This window comes from Hemitrygon akajei, chromosome 30 (genome assembly GCF_048418815.1).
Source record: "Hemitrygon akajei chromosome 30, sHemAka1.3, whole genome shotgun sequence".
Taxonomy (NCBI): Eukaryota; Metazoa; Chordata; class Chondrichthyes; order Myliobatiformes; family Dasyatidae; genus Hemitrygon; species Hemitrygon akajei.
Genome location: NC_133153.1, coordinates 37,361,285 through 37,386,021, shown reverse-complemented (window position 1 = coordinate 37,386,021; position 24,737 = coordinate 37,361,285). Strand labels below are relative to the sequence as shown.

The following is a 24,737-nucleotide window of genomic DNA, read 5'->3' as shown; positions in this document are numbered from 1 at the left end:
CTGAACTCTCTGCTGCTTCACATTTGAAATGTCACCAGTTAATCTGTTCTGTACCAGACAATATTTAATTTATGCATTTTGTTAATTTACATGTAATTCATCTGTAGATATTATCACCACTTTCCTAAGTTATTGTGTGTTACGTGTGTGTTATGTGTAGTACTGTGCTTTACACCCTGCTCCGGAGAAACTTCCTCTCGTTTGGTAGTATAAATGTATATAGTTAAATGGCGATAAACTTGACTTAACTTGATTGCTCATGTCTCATTCAGATCCAGTTTCAAACACATGTGCTCTTCATAGCTGTTGAAATGTTTGGAGACCTGCATTGGGTATTCTTATTTTGGATGGTACTACCATATTTGGCCTTTATCCCTCTTATCATCAGGTGAGGTGAAGGGACAAGACTAGAAAGAATTCCTTGAAATCATGCTTTGAGGTAGGTGTACATTAGATGTGCAGGAATGGTTACTGACCATTGTAATACATGTATGGAGACCAAAAGACAGGAATGGAATTAGACCACTCAGGCCATGAAGGGAATGAAGTCCAAAAGCACTAGGAAACATTAATTTATGGTATTTCCTCCTGAAGGCAAACTATTTTTTTCCCTTGGGTTGGAATATGCCCTCTTCATAATAACCAAAGCCAGTAATTGGAATACAATGACATATATTGTCAAGTCAGAGCATTGAGTATAGGAATTGGGATGTTATGTTGCAGTTGTACCAGATGTTGTTGAGGCTATGGCTGGAGTATTGCAAACAGTTTTGGACACCCTGTTACATTAAGATGGAAAGAGTGCAAAGAAGATTTACTGGAATGCTGCCAGGACTTTAGTTCCTGAGTTGTAGAGCGGGGTTTGGAGAGGTTAGGACTTTATTCCTTGGAGCATATGAGACTGCGGGGTGACCTTATTTTTTTTCTGTCTATCTATCCATCAATCCATCTACCCAACCACCTCAATCTATCTGAGCTATAGGCCCTTTGGACCTCGGAGCTGTGCCACTCAGCAAACCCCTGATTTAATCCTAGCCTAATCATGGGAATCATACAATGACCAATTAACCTGGCAACTGGTACACCTTTGGACAGTGTGTGAAAACTGGAGCACCTGGAGGAAACCCACTGGGAAATCGTACAAACTCCTTACAGGCATCGGTGGGAATTGAACCCCTGTTGCTGGCGCTGTAGAGCGTTGTGCTAACCATGACTCTACAGTGCTGCCATTATAGTGGTGTATAAAATCAAACAGGCCATAGGTAGGGTGGATGCACACCGTATTTTTCCCGGGGAAAGGGAATCAAAAACTAGAAGGCACAACCTTAAGTTGAGTGGGGAAAGATTTAAGAAGGATCTGAGGAGTAACTTCTTCACACAGAGCCTGGTCCCCATGTGGAATGAGCTGCTAGAGCAGAGGTTCCCAAGCTTTTTATGCCATGGACCCCTACCATTAACTAAAGGGTCCTTGGGAACCCCTGTGCTAGAGGATGTCATTGAAGCAGGTACCTATAACAACATCTAAAAGACACTTGGACAGGTATATGCTGGGGAAGGGCTTCCACGAATATCTCCCAAATGCAGGCAAATTGGACTTTTATACGGGCATCATGGACAACCTTGGCTACACAACCCGTTTCCGTGCTGTATTACTTCATGACTCTAAGTCAAGTAATTTACGTCAAAAAAAATACCTGCCTGCAAACAGAGCAACGATTTATTTCTTTTCGCGTGTTTGCATTTCGTTATCGCTGCGGGTTGTTCTTTTTAAAAAATATTCTTCCTTTCTTTATTTTGATTTCCACTTTCCTACATCTGCATTTTATACTCCGCCTTCACTCCACGGCCCCATTCACGAATCTCCAGGGACACTGGGGAAGTGGGGCGCCGCAGAAGGAAAAGGCGGGAACATTCAAACCCAGGGGCGCTGACGTAATCGACGCCCCGCCCCTCCGCCTCCTGCCCCCACGTGACGCGGCCGCAGCTGGCGCCCATGCGCGTAAAAGCGCGAGAAGATGGCGGACAGTGCGGAACTGAAGGTAATTCGCAGATGGATTGAGGCTCCGGGGGGCGGAGTGTTCCCGCCGCTCTCTCCGGTGCGGGGGTGGCGGCGCGGAAGGGAGAAGTGAGGGGCTCGCTGGCTCCCCGGGGGTGAGCGTGTGGGCGGGTGGTGGAGGGAAAAGGTTGGGGGTGAAGTTGCTGAGGTTGTGGTGAAGGCGGCGGCAGTTGACAAGTTGTGAGGCTGCCGCTGGCCGCCGGGCCGCTTGCCTCTGCCTGCCGTGGGCTTGAAGTTAAAATAAACAGGCAGGAGGAGCGGCCGCCGGGGGAGCCAGGGGGCCCGGCCTTAGTCTCTCCCTCTCTACGTCCAATCCCCCACCCAGCCCTTTCTGGCCTTCTGTCCATGTGTTTAGTAACGGTCTACGGACTCTGCCTATGACCCTGGGCAGCGCCTCGCCACTGTCGGGGCCACGGATGATGGCGATCCCACTGCTTAGCTTTTGTATCTTGCCATTGTTACTCGCTAACTTGGAGCTACTTTACTTTCCCCTCTTTCTCCCCCTTTAAAAAAAAAACAAACACAGCCCCCTAACTAAATGCAAAAGTGCATCGTTTACTCTTGAACGGGGCTGCTTATGTTTTTCTTTAAAGTTGAAACAAATTCCTCAACGTTTCTTCCCCGCTCCCAGTTCTTTTTCTACTGGGGTCGCTAGCAATCATTTCCATTTATTTCCCAAAAGCAAAACCATTGCTCTTTTAGGAACGGCGAGTGACAGATTGCAATTTGTTTTGTTCCGCGTGTGTTGATGTTTCTTTTTCAGTGGTTAAGCCTGATTGTTTAATGTGGTGTTAGTTTCATACCAAGGAGTACCGTCGTTTTGGAGACTGTTAGCGGCAAAATGGGGTAGCGGGGTTGTATCTGTGTACTTTGCAAATATTGAGAGTTTTGATAACCGCCAGATTACGGCGAGGTTCGTAATCGAGCTCTTCTGATTCTCTATCTATACGCTCTTAAGTGGTTTTTAAGAATTTGCCACTGTTAAGCACTACACTGTTTATAGCGCTCGTACTTTGGAAGCAGAATGCGGCTTGTTATTCGATACAAGTCATAATCGATGTAAACATTAAAGCAAGTATTTTGCAGTTTAAAAAAGATGTGTGGATATCAAAGTAACATTATTGAATTACTTAGCTTTTACAAGCCTGTTATTTGAATTCGTACGTGATCCGTGAATCATTGCAATATTTTTGGTACTTTTAGGTATAGGTAGAAATAAATGGGTCGCATACTATTTTGGGTTATGTGTCTTGATTTTCAGTGGGCGTGATTGAATGTGAGCATAGATTGGGGTCAAGGCGCTCATTTAAGATGCTCTATCTGTAGGAATAGGAGATTAAAGAAGAAATGGTAGTTTTTACAGAAATTTATGATGTAGTAGATTAGCATGTTTTCCTTTCCTTGATGCTTATTAGCTTCAGTTTTGATTTCAAGTGTTTTGGAGTCTCCATTGTAAGTGATAGGGGAAGGTAGTGATCTCAAATGTATTACTAACCCTGGCCAACATATACAAAGTGCTGGTGGAAATCAGCAGGTCCGCCAACATTTATGGGAAGGTAATATTTTGGGCTGAGGCCTTTCACCAAGGGTTCATCGACACAAAACGTCAGTTCTTTATTCCTTTCCACAAATGCTGCCTGACCTGCTGAGTTCCTCCAGTATTTTGTGTGTTTCTTGGGATTTCCAGCACCTGAATTATCTCGTGTTTATTACTAAACTTGGGGTTTGTTGTGTAACTCAATGGAGGTTAGGATTCTCGGAAATGTGTTTGAATAATTCTGTTAGAGGTTTTTAAAAATTCTGTATATTATTTTTTTAAATTGGAGGTGTTAGTTGCTAGGAAACAAAAACATTTTTTAATAAGTCATTCCATGTAGAATATCAGAAGTATGAGCATTGTATTGAATAGTTTATTCCTAGTTTGTTAACAATCTGTTTTAAGAGCAACATTTCTGGTATGCATGTCTTCATTTTCAAAGGCATTTAAATGAAACATCTAAAATAATAGATTTGTGGTGTGTAATTTCTTCTGTAATAAAACAAAATGGAGAAAGTTCAATGCTTTCTTTAAAATTTAGAACATTGTACCTATTGTTAATAAGTACTATCTTACAGTAGTACAATATTTCCTGATACAATGAACATGTTGTAAAGTGGTCTTATAACACAGCTCCTGCAGCAATTTGAGCTTCTGCAGGAGTGATAAATTCCACTGTCAGGCTTGCTTTGTTTCTCCAAACAGAACTGCAAATCAGGCTGAAATAGTATTCTCTGAAAGCTTTTAAAATGTTTGGCTGCTTTCTACCTGTGACCTAAAGCATCACATTATTGGATATTTAACTCTGATTGTTGTGTTTTATAGAATAAGATAAGTGAGAATTAATCTTGTTGTATGGTTTACTTGGTCCTAGCAGTAGAAACATTGCAGAACCTACCTGTTGGACAGGGAATCTACTGCATGCTGTAATAACCTTTGGGAGCCAGGCAGTGTACTTGTTTCATCAAAATGCATGCCCAGTTACTTGGCATAAATTTTAAGCAGCTAAGTCAACTGCTATTCTCATTTGATAGTGAACAGTTGCCAAAATTTCCCTCAAAATGGCTTTTCTGCTTCCTATTTGCTATGCCAAGTGATGTTTGAATAGCAAAACATTCCTAAATCTTGGTGCAGAGTTACTGGTAACTTTTTAGTATTTAGATGGGATATGTATAATTCTACTTGTAAGATCTTACATTGAATAAACATTTAAAACACTGAGCATCTTTCTGTTCTTATATTGCTCCTTTTCCATGTCATGTTAACTTTACTCTGCTTTCAAATATTGGCACAGTGGTGCAACTACAAAAACTGCTCCCTCCCATTTCTAATTTCTTGCTATTGGTGAGTTTGCCCATTTTCTTTGTGAACACATGGATTTTCTCGAGGCATATTGGTTTCCTCCCAAAGTACGTTGGTTTGCATTTTAATTTGCTTCTGTAAGTTATGTATGGGGCTGCACAGTAGCAAAGGGGTTAACATAGCTTCAGCAATCAGAAGAATAGGATCCAATTCCCGCTATCCTGCCACTGCCTGTAAGGAGTTTGTACGTTTGTCCCTGTGACCTTGTCAGTTTTCTTCCGATGCTCTGGTTACCTCCGACACTCCAAAAGAGTGGTGCTAAAAAGTTTGAGAGCTCTGTAGAATTTTGTCTATTTCTGCATAAATACGACCTAAAATGTGATTGGATCTTCACGCGTCCTAAAATTAGATAGAGAACGCAATTAAATAATAACACAAATATTATACTTTTATTGAGGAAAAATGATCCAAATATTACATGTATTTTGGAAAAAATGTGAACTTTTGCTTTCAATAGCTGGTGTGGCCCCTTGTCCAGTAATAACTGCAACCAAATGTTTCCAGTAACTGTTGATCAGTCCTGTGCATCAGCTTAGAGGAATTTTAGGCCATTCCTCCTTACAAAACTGCTCCGACTCTGGGATGTTGGTGGGCTTCCTTGCATGAACTGCTGCTTCAGGTCCTTCCGTAACACTTCTATAGGATTGATGTCAGGACTTTAACTCGGCCATTCCGAAACACAAATTTTCTTTTTAAACCGTGCTGTTGTTGAATTACTTTTATCTTTCAGATCATTTTCTTGTTGCATTGTCCAGCTTCTATTGAGCTTCAGGTGCCAGACTGCTACCCTGACGTTCTCCTGTAAAATGTCTTGCTATAATGTTGAATTAATTGTTTCCTCAACAATTGCAAGCTATCAAGACCCTGTGGTAGCAAAGCAGCCCCAAACCTTGATGCTCTTTCTACTGTGCTTCAGTTGGGATGAGGTTTTGGTGTTGTTTTGTGCCGTTTTTTCTCCAAACAATGCAATGTGTATTTCTGCCAAATAGTTCGACTTTTGTCTCATCTATCCACAGAACGTTGTCCCGAAAGCATTGTAGAACATCCAGGTGGTCTTTTGCAAACTTGAGACGTGCAGCAATGTTTTATATTTTGGGCGAGCAATGGCTTCCTCCATGGCGTCCTTCCATGAACATTATTCTTGTTCAATGTTTTTCTTATTGTGGTCACATAAACAGAGACTTCAGCAAGTTCTAGAGATTTCTGCAGGTCTTTTGCTGTTTCCCTTGGGTTCTTCACCTGCTTCAGCATTGCACATGTGCTCTTGGTGTGATCTTTGCAGGATTCCCACTCCTAGGGAGAGTAGCAGCAGTACTGGGTTTCCTCCAGTTGTAGACAATTTATCTTTAGTCTGAACACTCAGGGTTTTTAGAAATGCCTTTATAGCCTTTTCCAGCTTCATGTATCTCTACAGTTCTAATGTCCTCTGAAAGTTGTTTTGATCTAGGCATGGTGCGCTTAACATAGAAAATAGGTGCAGGAGTAGGCCATTCAGCCCTTCGAGCCTGTACCGCCATTCAGTATGATCATGGCTGATCATCCAACTCAGAACCCTGTACCTGCTTTCTCTCCATACCCCCTGATCCCTTTAGCCACAAGGGCCATATCTAACTTCCTCTTAAATATAGCCAATGAACCGGCCTCAACTGTTTCCTGTGGCAGAGAATTCCACAGATTCACCACTCTCTGTGTGAAGAAATTTTTCCTCATCTCGGTCCTAAAAGGCTTCCCCTTTATCCTTAAACGGTGACCCCTTATTCTGGACTTCCCCAACATCGGAAACAATCTTCCTGCATCTAGCCTGTCCAATCCCTTTAGAATTTTATGCGTTTCAATAAGATAGCCCCTCAATCTTGTAAATTCCAGTGAGTATAAACCTAGTCGATCCAGTCTTTCTTCATATGAAAGTCCTGCCATCCCAGGAATCAATCTGGTGAACCTTCTTTGTACTCCCTCTATGGCAAGAATGTCTTTCCTCAGATTAGGGGACCAAAACTGCACACAATACTCTAGGTGCAGTCTCACCAAGGCCTTGTACAACTGCAGTTGAACCTCCCTGCTCCTGTACTCAAATCCTTTTGCTATGAATGCCAACATCCCATTTGCCTTTTTCACCGCCCACTGTACCTGCATGCCCACCTTCAATGACTGATGTGCAATGACACCCAGGTCTCGTTGCACCTCCCCTTTTCCTAATCGGCCACCATTTAGATAATAATCTGTTTTCCTGTTCTTGCCACCAAAGTGGATAACCTCACATTTATCCACATTAAATTGCATCTGCCATGAATTTGCCCACTCACCTAACCTATCCAAGTCACCCTGCATCCTCTTAGCATCCTCCTCACAGCTAACACCGCCGCCCAGCTTTGTGTCATCCGCAAACTTGGAGATGCTGCATTTAATTCCCTCGTCTAAATCATTAATATGTATTGTAAACAACTGGGGTCCTAGCACTGAGCCTTGCGGTACCCCACTAGTCACTGTCTGCCATTCTGAAAATGTCCCATTTACTCCCACTCCTTGCTTCCTGTCTGCCAACCAATTCTCTATCCACATCAATACCATACCCCCAATACCATGTGCTTTAAGTTTGCACACTAATCTCCTGTGTGGGACCTTGTCAAAAGCCTTTTGAAAATCTAAATATACCACATCCACTGGCTCTCCGCTATCCACTCTACTAGTTACATCTTCTAAAAATTCTATAAGATTCGTCAGACATGATTTTCCTTTCGCAAATCCATGCTGACTTTGTCCGATGATTTCACCTCTTTCCAAATGTGCTGTTATCACATCTTTGATAACCGACTCTAGCATTTTCTCCACCACCGATATCAGACTCACCGGTCTATAATTCCCCGGTTTTTCTTTCCCTCCTTTTTTACATTAGCCACCCTCCAATCCTCAGGAACTAATCCAGAATCTAAGGAGTTTTGAAAAATTATCACTAATGCATCCACTATTTCTTGGGCTACTTCCTTAAGCACTCTGGGATGCAGACCATCTGGCCCTGGGGATTTATCTGCCTTTAATCCCTTCAATTTACCTAACACCACTTCCCTACTAACATGTATTTCCCTCAGCTCTTCCATCTCACTAGACCCTCGGTCCTATTTCCGGAAGATTATTTATGTCCTCCTTGGTGAAGACAGAACCAAAGTAGTTATTCAATTAGTCTGCCATGTCTTTGTTCCCTATGATCAATTCACCTGTTTCTGACTGTAAGGGACCTACATTTGTCTTGACCAATCTTTTTCTTTTCACATATCTATAAAAGCTTTTACAGTCAGTTTTTATGTTCCCTGCCAGCTTTCTCTCAATCTTTTTTCCCTTTCCTAATTAAGCCCTTTGTCCTCCTCTGCTGGTCTCTGAATTTCTCCCAGTCCTCAGGTGTGCTGCTTTTATTTTGCTAATTTATGTGTTTCTTCTTTGGACTTGATACTATCCCTAATTTCCCTTGTCAGCCACGGGTGCACTACCTTCCTTGGTTTATTCTTTTGCCAAACTAGGATGAACAATTGTTGTAGTTCATCCATGCGATCTTTAAATGCTTACCATTGCATATCCACTGTCAGTCCTTGAAGTATCATTTGCCAGTCTATCTTAGCTAATTCGCATCTCATACCTTCAAAGTTATTCTTCTTTAAGTTCAGAACCTTTGTTTCTGAATTAACTATGTCACTCTCCATCTTAATGAAGAATTCCACCAGATTGTTCTTGAGAAGAGCAGGCTCTGTCAGTAACCTGACTTTGTGTGTACTTTTTATAGGGCAGGGTACCTCTACAACCCACACCTCCAATCTCATCTCATTGATTGGAACATCTGACTACAAATAGCTTTTGTAGAAGGCATTACCTCAGATTCACATACTTCAACAAATGTAATGCATCATTTTTCTGAATAAATAAACAAGTATTGTTTCTGTGTTATTTGTTTAATTGGGTTTTTGTAGTCTGGTTTTAGGACTTGCGTGAAGATCTAATCACATTTTAGGTCATATTTATGCAGAAATAGAGAAAATTCTACAGGGTTCATAAACTTCCGAGCACCACTGTAGGTTAAGGTTAATGAGTTGTGGGCATGCACTGTTGGCAACACTGATGTGCCCACAGCACATCCTAGGACTGTTGGTCATTGACACAAACAGCACATTTCAGTATGCTTCGATGTACATGAGACAGAACTAATTTCTCTATCTCTTTACCCCTAGTGTATGTATGTGATCATTAGAATCCAAGGAGAGTTAATGGGAATTTGGGGAGATTAAAATGTGCAAAGTGTAACTGGGTGCCTCATAATTGACAAGGACTATGTCAATAGGGCATGTTTCTGTGCTGCATGGACTGACTCTAGGTGATAAGGTTGATGCGAAGGGCTACACAGTGGAGTTGATGTTTTATCCCTTTTCTCCCTTGAATTGCCGTTCATATAAGTAACGTAACAAAAAAATTGACAGAAATTCCGAGCTGTTTTTTTGGGAAATGGTGATAACTGTTATAGCACTTGTGTCACCAGTCATCATTATGATTATACTCAAAGGTATTAAAACTGAAGGAAAATGGCAACAAAGGTCAGTCAAGATTTGTGTAGAGATCAAAAATTAAGATTGTACTTCCAGCATCTGCAGATTTTTTTTGGTTTTCAAAGTAACAACTCACAAAATGCTGGAGGAACTGTCTCGGCCCAAAACTTCGACTGTTCACTCTTTTCCATGGATGCTGTAGCCTGCTGAGTTCCTCCAGCATTTTCTGTGTATTGCTCTGCAGATATTGATATATTTTGGTTCAGCAGCATCTGAGGAGCATCTTCTCAGATCAATTCACTTGAAATGAAAAGTCTCACAGTTGTCTCATCTAGTAGCATTTCTAATGAATCTTCCATAATTCAGTAAATTTTTGTTCACCAACTACCTCTTTCTGGAGAAAGGAACCCCCAAATGAGACTTGCCTGTACACGTTGGACATGGGTAAAGATTCATTGCAATGTTAGTTGAATAATGGGTCCAAAGCAGTGAATGAATGGAGGGAAATAACTAAGACAATGGGGATGCTTAAGTGAGAAAAAGCACAGATTGGGAGGGGCAGGCATTAAGTTTGGATAGATGAACATGATGTTAGAAGGAAGGTTATATGTGTAGTACTTTTTTAATAATACTTTTATTTTCTGGAGAGAGAAGATGGCAAAAGATGAGTCATAACTTCCCCAATATAGAAGAATTGTATGCTTAGTGCCTTTCATTGATTAGTAGTTGAGATAAAGTTGTGATTTCATGGAAAGTCCTTTTCTGCATATGGCTAAAATTTAGTTTACTGAGATATTCCAGCATTGTTCCAGAAGTAGCCATTCTCAGGAATGTGTGCAGTCATGATTTTGGCCTCTAACCTTGTCTTACGGTTCAGTGATTGGCAGGAGCTTAAATTGAAATGCAGGTCTGCACTGAGTAAAGCAAATATTTATTGCAGAAACTAGCCCTGCACTAAAAGCTTGTTTTTTTAAAAAAAACTTGGCTTCAAATAATTCAAACAAATGTTATTTTACATTTAGTCCCTTTTTGGAAGGTAAGGCAAATGCTGTAGGTTGGTTTCTGAAATCCCAGCACCATTTCTTTTGCATTAAAGTAACTGCCAGAAAGCTCTTTAATGCCTTTTCCTGCATGAGTTAATAGGTATTGATTATGAGCAAGGTCCCTGACACCAGTTGTTCTTGCATCTGGCAACGTCTGATCAATTATCATGCATATTTGGGGTGGGTAAATTTTGTGTCCAAATGTATTAAATAGAGGAAACATAACTTGGCCTCTTTTTTTAAAAAAAAGCTAGGTCAGCTGTTGATGAAATTAGGTGAGAAACACTTGACTTGAAGCTCATTAGCAATATTGTACTCTGTGCATCTGAAGTGTTATGCTGTTATGAATAAAGGTGCCAAAGGTTGTGGTGATACCACATTTTTGGTTGCATTAACTATCAAAAGTCGCAAATTATCTAATTATTTTGCTAATTATTTAGTTGTCTTTAACTTAAATGTGTTCTAAAATGTCAGTGAGTGATGTCAAATTTTTCAATATATTTTGGGTCTACCTTTGTAGATGGAATCTAGATGGGGTGGAATTTGGTAAAGGCACCCAAGATGGGTCTTTTAGTTGGTAGAGGTGGAGGGAGTGTACTCAGCCTTGTGGAATGAGAATGGGCAAAGTGATGGAATTGTCTGCAGAGGAATTTAGAATAGTGATCACAATACAGTGAGCTTGTAGATACTTGTGGAAAAGGAGGAAGTTGAAACTAGAGTTATGGTCTTAAGTTGGGGAAGAGCTGATTAAAATTTTATAAGATGGAAGCTGGTAAAAGTAGATTGGGAGTAGAGAGGGAAAAACAGAAAAATCTGTGTTTACGTGTAAGAAGTAAAGATGGTAATAGAAAATTTTGTTTACAAAGGAAACTGAGGGTTTGATCAAGGAGCTGGGAGAGGAAATTTGTGCCAGTTAAAGGAAATAGTTGTCAAGCAAGTTGCATGGTTTTCTTAGAGGACGGGCAGAGATCTTAAGAAAGCATTCAGGATGAAAAGGTTTAAAAAAATTCCAAAGTATTTTCATAAATATTAGAGCAAGAAGGTAGCTAAAGAAGAAACATGTCCTCTTGGGGACCAAAAGGGAAGTCTGTGTTGAGTTGGAGGGTATGTGTGGTGAACTGAATGAATACCAGGAATTAGGAATATCTGTAGCAAGAAAGTGGCGGTGTCGAAAGATTGATGCAAGTAAGTTGGACAAATAGCAAGGATGTTTATCCTGATAAAATCTGTCCTAGCAAGGTAAGGGGTGCAGAGGTTCTGACAGATTTTTCTCTTTTATCCATGTGAGGTATTAGAACACTGGAGGGTAGTTAATGTTGGTCTATTCAAGAATGGCTGTGAACCTTAATTCACAGGAAATTTGGGATTAGGGAAAGGAGTGATATGTATGATCACTTGGAAAGGCAAGGAATAATGAGGGGGAGTTGGCATGGCTTTGTGCCTGGGAAATCCTGCTTACAAATTTGAGTTTTCTGAGGAGGTTACTGAGAAAACTAATTTGGACAATGCGACTTTTGACAAGGTTCTATGTGGTAAGCTGGTCCAATAAGTCAGGGCACATGGTTATGGTGCGGATGGTTGACTAAGGATAATGAGGGTCAGGGATCAGCTGGAAAGTTGGGTGGAGTGTTTGCAGGTGTAATTTAATCCCGGCAAATGTGAAATAACGTGCTAAGCTGTTTAAAGCTGGTGCAACATGCACTAAAGAGAAGAGATCTAAAAGTGTTGGTGTAGCAAGGAATTTGGGGGTAAAAGTTCATAAATCACTAAGAATGTTTCCCAGGTGCTTACAGTAGAGATATTTAGCTTTTCTTAAGCAAGGATATTGGATATGATTTGGGACATGATACAGTTGTTTAAGACATTAGTTTGGCCACACTTGGAGGTTTACCAGTATGTTGCCTGGAATGGAGGGCATTTCAACAGTGGTGTGCAGAACAGCATCTCTGAATATACTCACGTCACCCTAGAAGTGGTTGGGCTACTTGGAGCAGAAGAGTACAAACATACACTCAGTTACTACTTTAGTTACAGGAGGTACCTAATAAAATGGCTACTTTAGTAGGCTTGGGCTAAGAAGGAAATACTTGAGATCTAAGGGGAGTGGTTTTTACATGCACAGGATGGTGGTATATGGAACAAGTTGCTAGAGGCAAATTGCCAGTACATTGTTTAAAAGGCATTTTGAAAGGTACTTGGGCAGGAAAGAAGGAAATGAACCAAATGCAAGGAAAATGGAATTAGTGCCACTAGTTTAAAGTCATAGAGCTATTGAAAAATACAGCACAGAAACTGGCTTTTTGACCCTTCTAGTCTGTGCTGAACCATTTAGCTGCCTACTCCCATCGACCTGCACTGGAACCATAGCTGTCCATATCCTTCCCATCCATGTATCTATGAAATTGCAAGTATAAGGGAGGTGAACAATGAATAAAGATTAAAGGTACTGAAGAAGTCTAGTAAGGAAGTCCATGCCCTTTTCTTTTGTCTATTATTGCAGGTTGGAAAGAATTAGTTTCATACTAAGGAAATGAAGGTGGAGATTACTGGTACTCCTCATCAGAAGGGAAAATGAGCAATATGGGTAAGCATAGAACTTATTAATCTAAGGATATTTCAGGCTGAGTTGGTAGAAGAAAATGTGTAAAGGGTACACACTATTTCACAAATTAGAAACTTTACAAAATTAGAAAAGTGAAGCAAGTGAAAATGCTGTCAGAGTTGAACATAGCAGCCAGCCTTTGTAAGCAAGCGTCCATGCTACACTATTTGCAAGTTATGTCTAATATATTATGGAATTTGAACACTTTTGTTTTTGAATAACGCACTCACGCACTGCACCTGCTTAGGGTGCTCACCTATCAATTTAGGTGTATATATTGATTGAGATCAATGATCTGGTCCTAATATAATTTTACCAAGTGGGATAAAAGGCTATTTGTGCAAAGAGGCGTGTGGGTTTTTAAATTTCCTTTCAGTCCGTTCTGTTTTCCTCTAGTTTTAAATTTTTGAATATGTTTAAAGTATATTTGGCTCTTTTGAAGGATAGTCTAAATATTTGCTAATATGATCTTGCTTGCAACAGTCTAGTTTTTGATTTATTTACTGTAAATAGAGAAAATTCAGTATTTTTCCACTGCATGTTCTGCAGTTTTATTTAAACACTCGTATAATGTTACCTCTTGAGTCTTTGGGGTTATGATATCAGTAAGGTGCCTTTACTATCTCATAATGGGCCCTCCTTGAAATACTATTGTGTGTTCAGATTGTTGTATGTAATTATAGTTCTATGAATCTTGCTTGAATTTGGCTTGTTTGGACAAATTGCTTACATGTGGCCAGAAGATGTACTAAAATCGACTGACCACTTTTTTTTGGGCTTGTCTTTGACACGAGGGAAAATGAAGTGGCTAATTCTTGTAGTTTAATTAGTTGATCTGTACTTCAGCCTGGCTAGGAATGTGTGATTGCTGTTAACGAGAGCAAGTGCTGTTAAATGAAGGGGCCAAAATCTATTACAAGGTGAGTTAGATGACAAATTGCATTGCTTTAATTTTCTAGAGCCCTAAATGTGAAACATTCATTTTGGCAAGTAAACCATGTGGCATTAACTTTTTTAATACTTGTGAGTAATTTGTAAATCAGTTTTAATCATTTTGAGGTAGATAAAGGTCTTCCAGTAAGGTTATGTTTTAATCTCTCAATCCCTGTTAAAGTTAGAAAAAACAACTACATCTTGTCACTTGCATATCATTCTGGCTGTAGATCAAGCCTTTTTATTTGTCTTTGTGTGACTGGTCACTTGCATTGAAGGAACTGATTTTGTTTGTGGTTTTCTGGTTTTCCCCACTGAATGCTTTCACAATCACATTCTAGTTACTGTGATGAAAGGTGCACTTCATATTCCATTTTCAATAATTCCTCTTTGCAATCTTTATCTTGATGTTAGTAAATGTTTAAACTGTTTTAACTTTTCCATCTAGTTTAATCTTAATAAAACTCTTAACTATAGAAGTCCAATGAACATTCCTAAAGAACTTCCCAGTTGCTGCAACTAACTATCTGATGGTCCTGTTAATCGGTAACTTATTTATTGCCACTTTTCAATTTCACCGAAGTTTCCTAATTTATTAGGCATTCATTTGATGGTTTATCAGTTTAGAACATCAAGTTGTTTGATAAGTTAATTTCCATGTTTAAGTATACAATAACAAAAATGTATATAAGCATTCATTCAAAGTAAAGTTAGTTCTAATTTTCCATCTTTCCTTGTTACTGTCTTGTACAATTATACCTGTAGTGCCCTCCTTGCCAGTGTTGACATGTTAATATTACTAAGTTCTTTGACCATTGGACAAACGTAGCTGATCCCAACCCTCTACCATGATTGTACATTAATCACTCGTGAGATGGCACCTGATGTCAGCAGTTTCAGTACAAATTGGACTGCAGGTATCTCTTGGATGATATTTCTCTTTGGTCACCGAAGCTTCAGCACTAAGAGCAACTCAGTGGTAGAATCAGTTTGACGGTTGTGCTGTATTATTGTCTCTATAAGGAAGACAGTTAAACCAAGTCACTGATGCGTGGATAGCTATGTTCACTGTAAAGTAAATAATGTCTTCAGTTAATGTCAGTTAGCTTTCAGTTGTTTCTTGCAGCTATTTAGCTTTGAATTCAAGGACTTGTCCTCAACTCTCTAATACTTAGGGAGTACTGCAGTGTTGGTGGTACTAAGTAGAGGCCATTTTTGCTCTTGCATATAGAGATGTAAAAGATCCTATAGTGCTGTTTTTAGAAGACTAGTGGATTCCTCCCTATGATCAGCCCGAATATTTATTTATCTTTTAATCAATATAAAGAGCTGTTGGTCATTATTGTGGCAACTCTTCACAGGTTGGAGGTGCTTCAGAATAATCAGGTGTTGGTAAAACATGTTCATTAGTACTTGAGTTGTGTATTAATCTAAATAGTTAATCTTAAAGTAAAAGATGATGAATTAAACCAGATTCCAAGTACTCGTCCTTTGTCTGTACCTTACCTCTGCACAGCATTGTTTTCAAACTGAATTAAGAACTTGCATAGAAACAAAACTATTGCTTATTCAGAAAATCAATTACTGGTATAATTAGAAACAATTAACTTTTTGGCCATCTTTTGTAGCATTTTAACTAACACCAGAGCTGCAATTTGTGCTGACATGATTTTAAAAACACTGAAGTTGCTAGATGCTTGTTCTACAGCATAGTTATCGGTTTCAAGGGTGGTCTGTGTTCTGTAGAAATTACCTACATTTCGTATTATCTTTACTGCTACAAAACAAGCAGGGGACAATCTGTTGAGATGTTTGTCAGTGTGTTTTGGTCTCTTCCCCCCCAGTCTCCTGTAGCATCTGCACTCTTTGTGATTGCTACTGCCTTTAACACTTTTCAAACCTCAATTATTGCAGTGGAACAATGGAGTACTTGGAGTGCACTCGAGAGAGGAAAATAATCACCAGGTCTTCACTTATGCAGACAAAACCAGTCACTACTGTGATTAATGTTTTCAATCGTCAAGTATGTGGAAGAAGCAGAATTCATTAGAGCTGAGCACAAATAGCTGTTTTTGCACTGAGGATAAAATAACTAAAATGGAATTTTTTTGAGTGAACATTTGTATTGGCTTTTGGAACCAGAGTTATTTTGTTTAAAAACACAAGGCATGAGTCACAATATAGTGAAAACAAAATGGAAAAATGATTGACCAGGTCATTTGTAGGAGCTTAAAATTCCTTTAAAGCGTTACAACAATTCTAACTTAAATGTTCACTAGTGCCAACTAGCAGGGCAATCAGGATCCTATAATTCATGGGTTTGGATAATATTACAAAATTGAAGTTTGAACCAAAAATGATGGCTATTATAAGCTTTAATTTTCTCCTTTATCAAATGATGAATGCAGTTTAATACTAAAAGATGTGATGCATTTGACAATGAATAAAATAGACAATGCAGACTAAGTGGTACAGTTCTAAAGAAATGCAGCAACAAAGGGGTCTGGGTGATTTTATGCCTACATTTTTGGAAGTGGCATGACAAATACTAATTTATGAATACCTAGTATTCATAAATACTAGGTACAAAAACTAGGGGTTATGTTGAAACTGCATATGAGACTGATTTGGTCATAACTAGATGGTTTAATTCCAATAATCTGGCTTTAGGGAAGAATGTGAAGATCCTAGAGTGTAGAAAAGATTTATTTTTTTTAAAAAAAAGGTTCAATTGGCAAGGGATTCATCTAGAGCAGGGGTTTCCTGTCTGGGGTCCACAGACACATTAGCTAAGGGGTCCATGGCATAAAGGTTGGGGAACCGCTGAGCTAGAAGTTAGAAGAATGTGGAATTATTCAAAAAAGAGAAAAGATTTGATTGTTGTCAGCATGGCTTTGTCAAGGGCAGGTCGTGCCTTACTAGCCTGATTGAATTTTTTGAGGATGTGACTAAACACATTGATGCATGCAAGGCTTATTGAGAAAGTAAGGAGGCATGGGATCCAAGGGAACATTGCTTTGTGGATCCAGAATTGGCTTGCCCACAGAAGGCAAAGAGTGGTTGTAGACAGGTCATATTCTGCATGGAGATCGGTCACCAGTGGTGTGCTTCAGGGATCTGTTCTGGGACCCTTACTCTTTGTGGTTTTTATAAATGACCGGGATGAGGAAGTGGGGGGATGGGTTAGTAAATTTGCTGATGACACAAAGGTTGGGTGTGTTGTAGATCGTGTGGAGGGCTGTCAGAGGTTACAGCGGGACATTGATAGGATGCAAAACTGGGCTGAGAAGTGGCAGATGGAGTTCAACCCAGATAAGGGTGAAGTGGTTCATTTTGGTAGGTCAAATATGATGGCAGAATATAGTATTAATGGTAAGACTCTTGGCAGTGTGGAGGATCAGAGGGATCTTGGGGTCTGAGTCCCTAGGACACTCAAAGCTGCTGCGCAGGTTGATTCTGTGGTTAAGGTGTATGGTGTATTGGCCTTCAATCGTGGAATTGAATTTAGGAGCGGAGAGGTAATTTTGCAGCTATATAGGACTCTGGTCCAGACCCCACTTGGAGTACTGTGCTCAGTTCTGGTCGCCTCACTACAGGAAGGATGTGGAAGCAATAGAAAGGGTGCAGAGGGGATTTACAAGGATACTGCCTGGATTGGGGAGCATGCCTTATGAAAACAGGTTGAGTGAACTTGGCCTTTTGTCCTTGGAGTGACGGAGGATGAGAGGTGACCTGATAGAGGTGTATAAGGTGATGAGAGGCATTGATCGTGTGGATAGTCAGAGGCTTTTTCCCAGGGCTGAAATGGCTGCTACAAGAGGACACAGGTTTAAGGTGCTTGGGAGTAGGTACAGAAGAGATGTCATGGTTAAGTTTTTTACGCAGAGTGGTGAGTGCGTGGAATGGGCTGCTGTCTATTAGTAAATGATAGGAAATGATAGGGTCTTTTAAGAGACTTTTGGATAGGTGCATAGAGTTTAGAAAAATAGAGGGCTGTGGGTAACCCTAGTAATTTCTAAAGTAGGGACATGCTCGACACAGCTTTGTGGGCTGAAGAGCCTGTATTGTGCTGTAGGTTTTCTATGTTTCTAAAACTTCATGGCTGGTTTATTGGGGTTGGTTAAATAGATGGGGCTGTTCCCAATTGTGAAATATTCCAGGACTTGGGCGCAAGTATTTAAAGAAAAAGAATTAAGGGTAAGAAATAAACTAGTAATTAACTGAAACTCCTGGAATAGTTAGTCAGGCGTTCCAAAAAGAAATTTAAAAAGAGAAAATAATTTGCAGTACAATGAATTGTGACAAAAGGGATTGTTCAACAAGGAACTGGCATGGGCTGGATGGGCAGAATAACATATCCTTGTAGTGTAGTAGTGAAACTATTACAGCTTGGGTCGTCAGAATTCAATTCTGACGTCCTCAGTATGGAATGTGTGGGTTTCTCCCACAGTCCAAAGACATCGGTTAGGTTAATTGGTCATTGTAAATTGTCCTGTGATTAGGAAAGGGTTAAATCAGGAGACTATGGGGCTGTGCAGCTGGAAGGGCCTATTCAACACTGTTTCTGCAAAATAAAAATAACATTTGATTTCTTCTCCCTCCCCCCATGCCATCTATTGGCATTGTGTGCTGCATATCCTCTAGACTTCTGAATGACATTGAAAGATGTGAAGTCAGTTTGTTTTATTTGATAAAAAGGCAATAAAATCAGTAGATACAGCAAATTATATTTTTGCTTTATATATTTGAGTACACAGTCTAGTCATATTGAGGCTGCAACTGCATGCAACAATCTTATTTGGTTAAATTCCTGTTTGTACATTACAACTTGTAATGAATTTTACATGTGGTAGACTATTTTGTGAACTTAAAACTCCTGTTTCCCTTAAAAGAAATTCTAAACTTGTCCCTCTCTTCTCTGTTAATATGTTCCCTGGAGCTATCATTCTGTCAACTGAAGTAAATTAACTACTATATTCATATCAACATTCCTGGGTTGTCAGAGTTGGAGCACAACAGTGTGGAAAATTCCCATCGCACATCAGCTTGATTCCCCATAGACCAATTGAAGCCCTTTACTTTCTCTCAATTGTATTTGTAGCCAAATTATTTTAATACTAATTAGAATATGAATTTTAATACTTTAGTAATAAGTTTCAATGGAAACCTTTTAAACTGCTTAATACTTCATGCTTGAGTGCCAGCTAAAGGGTAATTAGAGTACAATTGTTTTGTTTTTGTGTGTTTAAAACAAATTACACATCCATTTTATTCAGCTTTCCTGCATTTCTGTTTAATCTAAGTAATGTGGAAACAATGTGGAGTAAATTGAGTGTGTTCTTTGGAGTTGTGATGACAAAACCTGTGCTGAAAAGTCATCGATCTGAAATGTTTCTTTTATGTTGCCTGACCTGAATATTTCTAGCTTTTCTTGTTTGTATTTCTGTATTCTTTCTGCAGAATTCAAACAGACTTAATTTATGTAGGAGATGTTAATCCACCAGTGAAAAATACTGATAATAGAACGATAATGAAAAATACTCAATATAGACAGTCTATATGTGAGGGAATGCTAATTTTTCAGGCATTGACAGCAAATCAATCATTAAGAGTAAAAGCATCCACAAATCAGTATTTCGAGCTTAATCATGAATTACTTTTCAGACTTCCACCAAAAGAATGGAGATTTATGTATTCAAATGGCTGTTTACATCTTGTATAAATAATTGCACAATTTGTCTTTCATTTTCTAATTCAGTCATCATAACTACAGTCAATTCTGGTTAATTGGGAAAGCCATTTATTTGCAGCAACTTTTAAAGAACAAAAACTAATTGAGAAAATAGGCAGGATTTCCTCCGTTTATTTGGGGCACTGTGTCACTTGGGACAGGAGACCTGTTGCTGCAGTCTCTAACTAGTGTCAGGTGCATGTACATGTGCTTAAAGCGTACAGTTTTTAAATAAGCACCAGTTGCTTGTGAGTGTGATTTTTCTCGTGTGTGCCGTTAACACCTGGTGGAGTTTTCTGTAAACGTTTTGGTGATTGCTCATCGTATGGCATGTCTTGGGCATCTGAAATCATCCCTCTCCATGTTTTTGTTATTACGAGGTTGAGTTGCTAGCTCGGCACTCAACCCAGGCACGGATGGAGAGTGTACAAGGGAGCTGGCCGGATTCGAACTCGGGAACCAGCTGGCTTAAATAGTTGAGTGAAATAAATAGTAAGACCATTCAGAGCTGTTTTGCTCACAGGAGTCTCAAACATTCGGGCTTGGAGATGCCAGAAACGGGAGTGAAAATGAAACTTTCACTACTTCAAGTTGGAAACTATGAAGAATTTAGAAAGTATTGACAATCATCTCAAATGTTACAATGAAGATGAAAATTTGGAGGATGCAATTGTCGTTAGTGTTTTCTGAAGAGTCTACTATCTACATTAGGTGTCTGCTAATTCTCTTCAAGTAGTGAAACAAATGCATACATTAACAATTAGACGCCAATACAGTTTTGTAGTACTGCAATAGTATTGTTAGTGTTCCAATTTGTTCTGTATTTCATTTAAATACATAATTTGTTACTCAGACAGTTTGTCTTTTTTATACATTTTTAACTATTTCCTTGAAATTCTGGCCATTTGGGGTAGCCACTTATTTGGGCTAAAATGTATTGGTCCCAATATTTCTCAATTAACCTGAATCACTATCTAAATTATCTAAGTACTTGCAGCATCAATGGGTTGTTTATAGTGGAAACTTGCAATTAATGGTCATAAAAGCTTTCTAATTGTATGATCTATGAAGTTGGGACAAAAATGTGTAGTCATCAGATACTTCGTGGATAATTAGAGCACATTCACAAATTTATAATGGAAACTGCCTTGAACTATATTAAGAATTTACTGCTATTGGTACTATCTCAGTTCATTGATTTGGACAGTTCTAATAGTATTTATTTAGTATACAAATGTCAATTTCCTAATTGGAAAAACATTCCTAAGTTTTTACATTTTAAGGTGGAGATCTGTAATTATGTTAGTCAGTTTCCATTATAAATTGGTGACTTTCAAAAGGAAGTTGAATTATCTCTGGATGTCCACATTGAACATGCCAACTGTATATTGTTGAAAGACTTAAGTTTGATTTCCTATGTGTCTAGTGTCAACTAACACATATTTACATTTTAATCAAAGTTCAATTTCCTGCATTTATTTGTTTAAAGAAGGAAAGGACAAAAAGAAATGGGCTGAAATGCATTGTACATATCTGGAAAGAGCTGTCTTTTCTGGTGTAGAATGAATTGTGGGATAAAGCCAGTGGTTTTCATTCGTATTGTGTTAAGCTCTTGAATATTGAAGGCATATCTATATCCTACCTAAAACATTGGATGAATGATCTGTTCCCTACAATATTACAATATAATCAATGTGTGGAGTAAAGGAAAATGTCATAAACTAACAATTGAGTTTCCATGTGAGCTATATTTTTGTTTGAGCTAATTAAAAAAATGTGGCAGTCTACCGCCATTTATTCCTGTAAATTTTAATATGCTATTTTGAAGCCTTCTGTTAGTTGGTCGATCATTGATATTGTGTCTCAACTGTCTGTGATGCTGATGTCAGCGCAGTATGACATGGAAAGCAAGCTGTTGCCCATGCAGCAGGCCCTGTCTCTCCATGAATCAAAGGAACGGCAGAGACTGGTACAGTTCGGTGCTAGCAGCGTCGCAGTAGTTGCCAGTCAATATTTGAATATTGCCTTAGGTATGGCAATATGGAAAAGTCCAGCTCCAGACTTTTCCTCGGAAGCCTTCCCCATGAGTGGGTATAGCCACAAGGCAGCAGAGTTTTGATCAGTTTTCCTTCTGGATGGGCTGCCAACCATGGTTGATGAGCTCTACCTGCCTGAAGTGACTGGTTTTAAGATGCCAGCAACCCACCTTTGCCCCTTCTGTTGGTAGAAACAACTCCATGGCTTAGTAGCTAAGCCACATGTGAAGACCAGGAACTGGACTTGGTTGTCAGAGCCTATTTGAGGTGTACACCATTGGGAGCATTTATAGGTTGTGGGAGCTTGTCCATAACTCAATGTTGCAAAAGCAAAGGAGCTGGTTGTGGACTACAGGAAGAATGGAGACAGGCTAACCCCTATTGACATCAAAGGATCTGGGGTTGAGAGGGTGAACAGCTTTAAGTTCCTCGGCATAAACATCACCAAGGATCTCTCATGGTCTGTACATACCGGCTATGTGGTGAAAAAAAGCACAACAGCACCTCTTTCACCTCAGATGGCTGAAGAAGTTTGGCATGAGTCCCCAAATCCCATGGACTTTCTACAGGAGCACATTTGAGAGCACCCTGATTGGCTGCATCACTGCCTACTATGGGAACTGTATGCCCCTCAATTGCAGGACTGCAGAGAATGGTGTGGATAGCCCAGTGCATCTGTAGATGTGAACTTCCCACTATTCAGGACATTCACAAAGACAGGTATATAAGGATCATTGTGGACCCAAGTCACCCCAACCACAAACCGTTCCAGCTGCGACCATTCGGGAAACAGGACCACAGTATAAAAGTCAAGACCAACAGGCTCCAGGACAGCTTCTTCCACCAGGCCATCAGACTGATTAATTCAAGCCAATGCAATTGTATTTCTACATTATTTGACTGTCCTGTTGTACATACTATTTATTACAAATTTCTATAATTTGCGCAAGATTTTTACTCGTGTATGTGAAGGATGTAAGTAATAAAGTCAAATCAGTTCAATCACAGTGTTGAATGTGATGAGTCTGTCTTCAGAGAAGGAGGCAAATATTCTCATTGTTTTGTAAAGTCATCTGTATTGTTGAATAATAGCTTGACCAAATATCCAATTTGTTTGGAATGTTGACAGGCTGGACATGGAGTGCATCCAGCAATTTCTGGTTTGATCCACCTGACAGTGCAGCAAGAGATATGCCCTCCTGTCCTCGTGTTTACCTGGGTAGTTGATGACACACAATGCCACAAATGATTTTTTTTGGAGATTCTTAGGTAAAAATTAGCTTAATTTGACATGCACTGAAATTCATATTTCTTGCTGTTAATAGTATTAGTAGACATTTGTAATTGATGAAACACCTATCAAAAAAAAACTAAATTTTAAAATGAATTGATTTAACTAAGTCAGGCAAAATGTTTTTTAAGAGGATGACGATCAGGTGATTAATTCCTGGCCCATGAAACGAGTTTGTTGAAACTGAGATTTTATGATAGTTGACCCCTGCACTTCTGGCTAGGAACTGAGGAACTATTATTTCTGCTTATGATTGTGATCCATTGGAAGATGAACATCTGGCCAGAATGCGGCTTGACTGTGTGGTGTGCAGATTAGCAGTCTGCTGATGCTTGGTGTCTCTTTTGTGAGAATTAGCGGTGGCCTGTTACTGCTTGTGTAGCCACTGGCCAGTTGGTGTTTGCAGGGCAGAAAAGTGTGCAAACTAGTTCAGTAAACATTAATTTAAATCCTAAAGTTATTTGATGTGAGCCTGGAGGATAACAGAAAAAAATGCTTGCATCAGGGAATAGTCATGATTGAATTTATTTTTAGATTTAACTGGTTAAGTTAATCATGGATTTGCCAGGAATAGATGTACATTGATGTATTTAAATTTAATTAAACTAGACATATTCTGATAACTGGTAATGTTTAGTTGTGTATCTCAGTGGATCTTTTATTACATTTCAGTATTACAACTTCAGGATTTAACGAGTAGATACAATAGTTGACACTTTATCAGGCAGTGTGCCCTCTGGGAACATTGAATGGAAATCTGTTATAAACTGGCGGATAGATGCCAGTAATGTTAGTTTTAATATTTTTAATAATATGAAATAACTGGGATTTAAGAAATGGATTAAATCTGAGAATGCGGGATTTTACTATGCATTAATGTTTTTAGGTGACCTGATAAATCACTGGTATGCATAGCACATAAGCATTAGGTAGATTGCGGGTATTAGATGTAAATAATATCCTTGATTTTTCTTTCTCAGGCAGGTTATGGGAATTAGTTTTCTCTCAAGGGAATTGGTAGGTGGCACATGAGGGAAGAAAATAATAGAATTATAGCCTTTGATGAAATAATAACTTGAAATATTTTTATATGGACACTATACAGCATTTCAGCACTTTTTATTTATCCACTGTTTTTAAGGATTCACAGTATTTTCATTACAAAGCCCATTATGTGTTGCCAAATTGAGTACTGTTTTGCAAAAGAAATTGAACTTGCACAGCTTGAGTAATGAACTGCCAGCACTTTCCACACTGTTATATTTGTATGACTTTGTTTATAATCAAAGTAGTCAGTTTTGTGGTAGTGGAACTAATTTGTGTACACATTGATACAGTAAATTAAATTTAGTTTATTATTGTCACCTGTACAATAATAACTGTTTTGCATGCCACCCGTACAGATCATTTCATTAGTTATTTGAAGTAGTGCAAGGGCAAACAGTAACAGAATATAGTGTTATAGTTAGAGCCTGCAGCACAGGCAGACAATAAGGTGCAAGGCTATTATGAGGTAGACTGAAGCCAAAAATCTGTATTATTGTACGAGGGTACCCTATGGTCTATAACGGAGATAAAAGCTGACTTTAAGTCTGGTTAAGGATTTCAGGCATTTATACC

At 39.2% G+C, this 24,737-nt stretch overlaps 1 protein-coding gene across 3 annotated transcripts in view; it reads left to right on the top strand.

Moving 5' to 3' along the window:
• Positions 1-1,971: 1,971 nt before the first annotated feature.
• The window catches only part of pias1b (protein inhibitor of activated STAT, 1b), a 201,469-nt gene continuing 178,703 nt past the window's right edge, over positions 1,972-24,737 (top strand). The window contains exons 1-2 of one of the 3 annotated variants that reach the window (XM_073032626.1): positions 1,991-2,039; positions 13,025-13,108. Coding sequence is in view for 1 of the 3 variants with exons in the window: in XM_073032623.1 (XP_072888724.1) it covers positions 2,016-2,039 (24 nt within the window). In the remaining 2 variants the exon portion in view is untranslated. Of the gene's footprint in view, positions 2,040-2,126; positions 2,152-13,024; positions 13,109-24,737 lie in introns of those variants that run through there. The other 2 variants (XM_073032623.1, XM_073032628.1) reach the window with 2 other exon arrangements.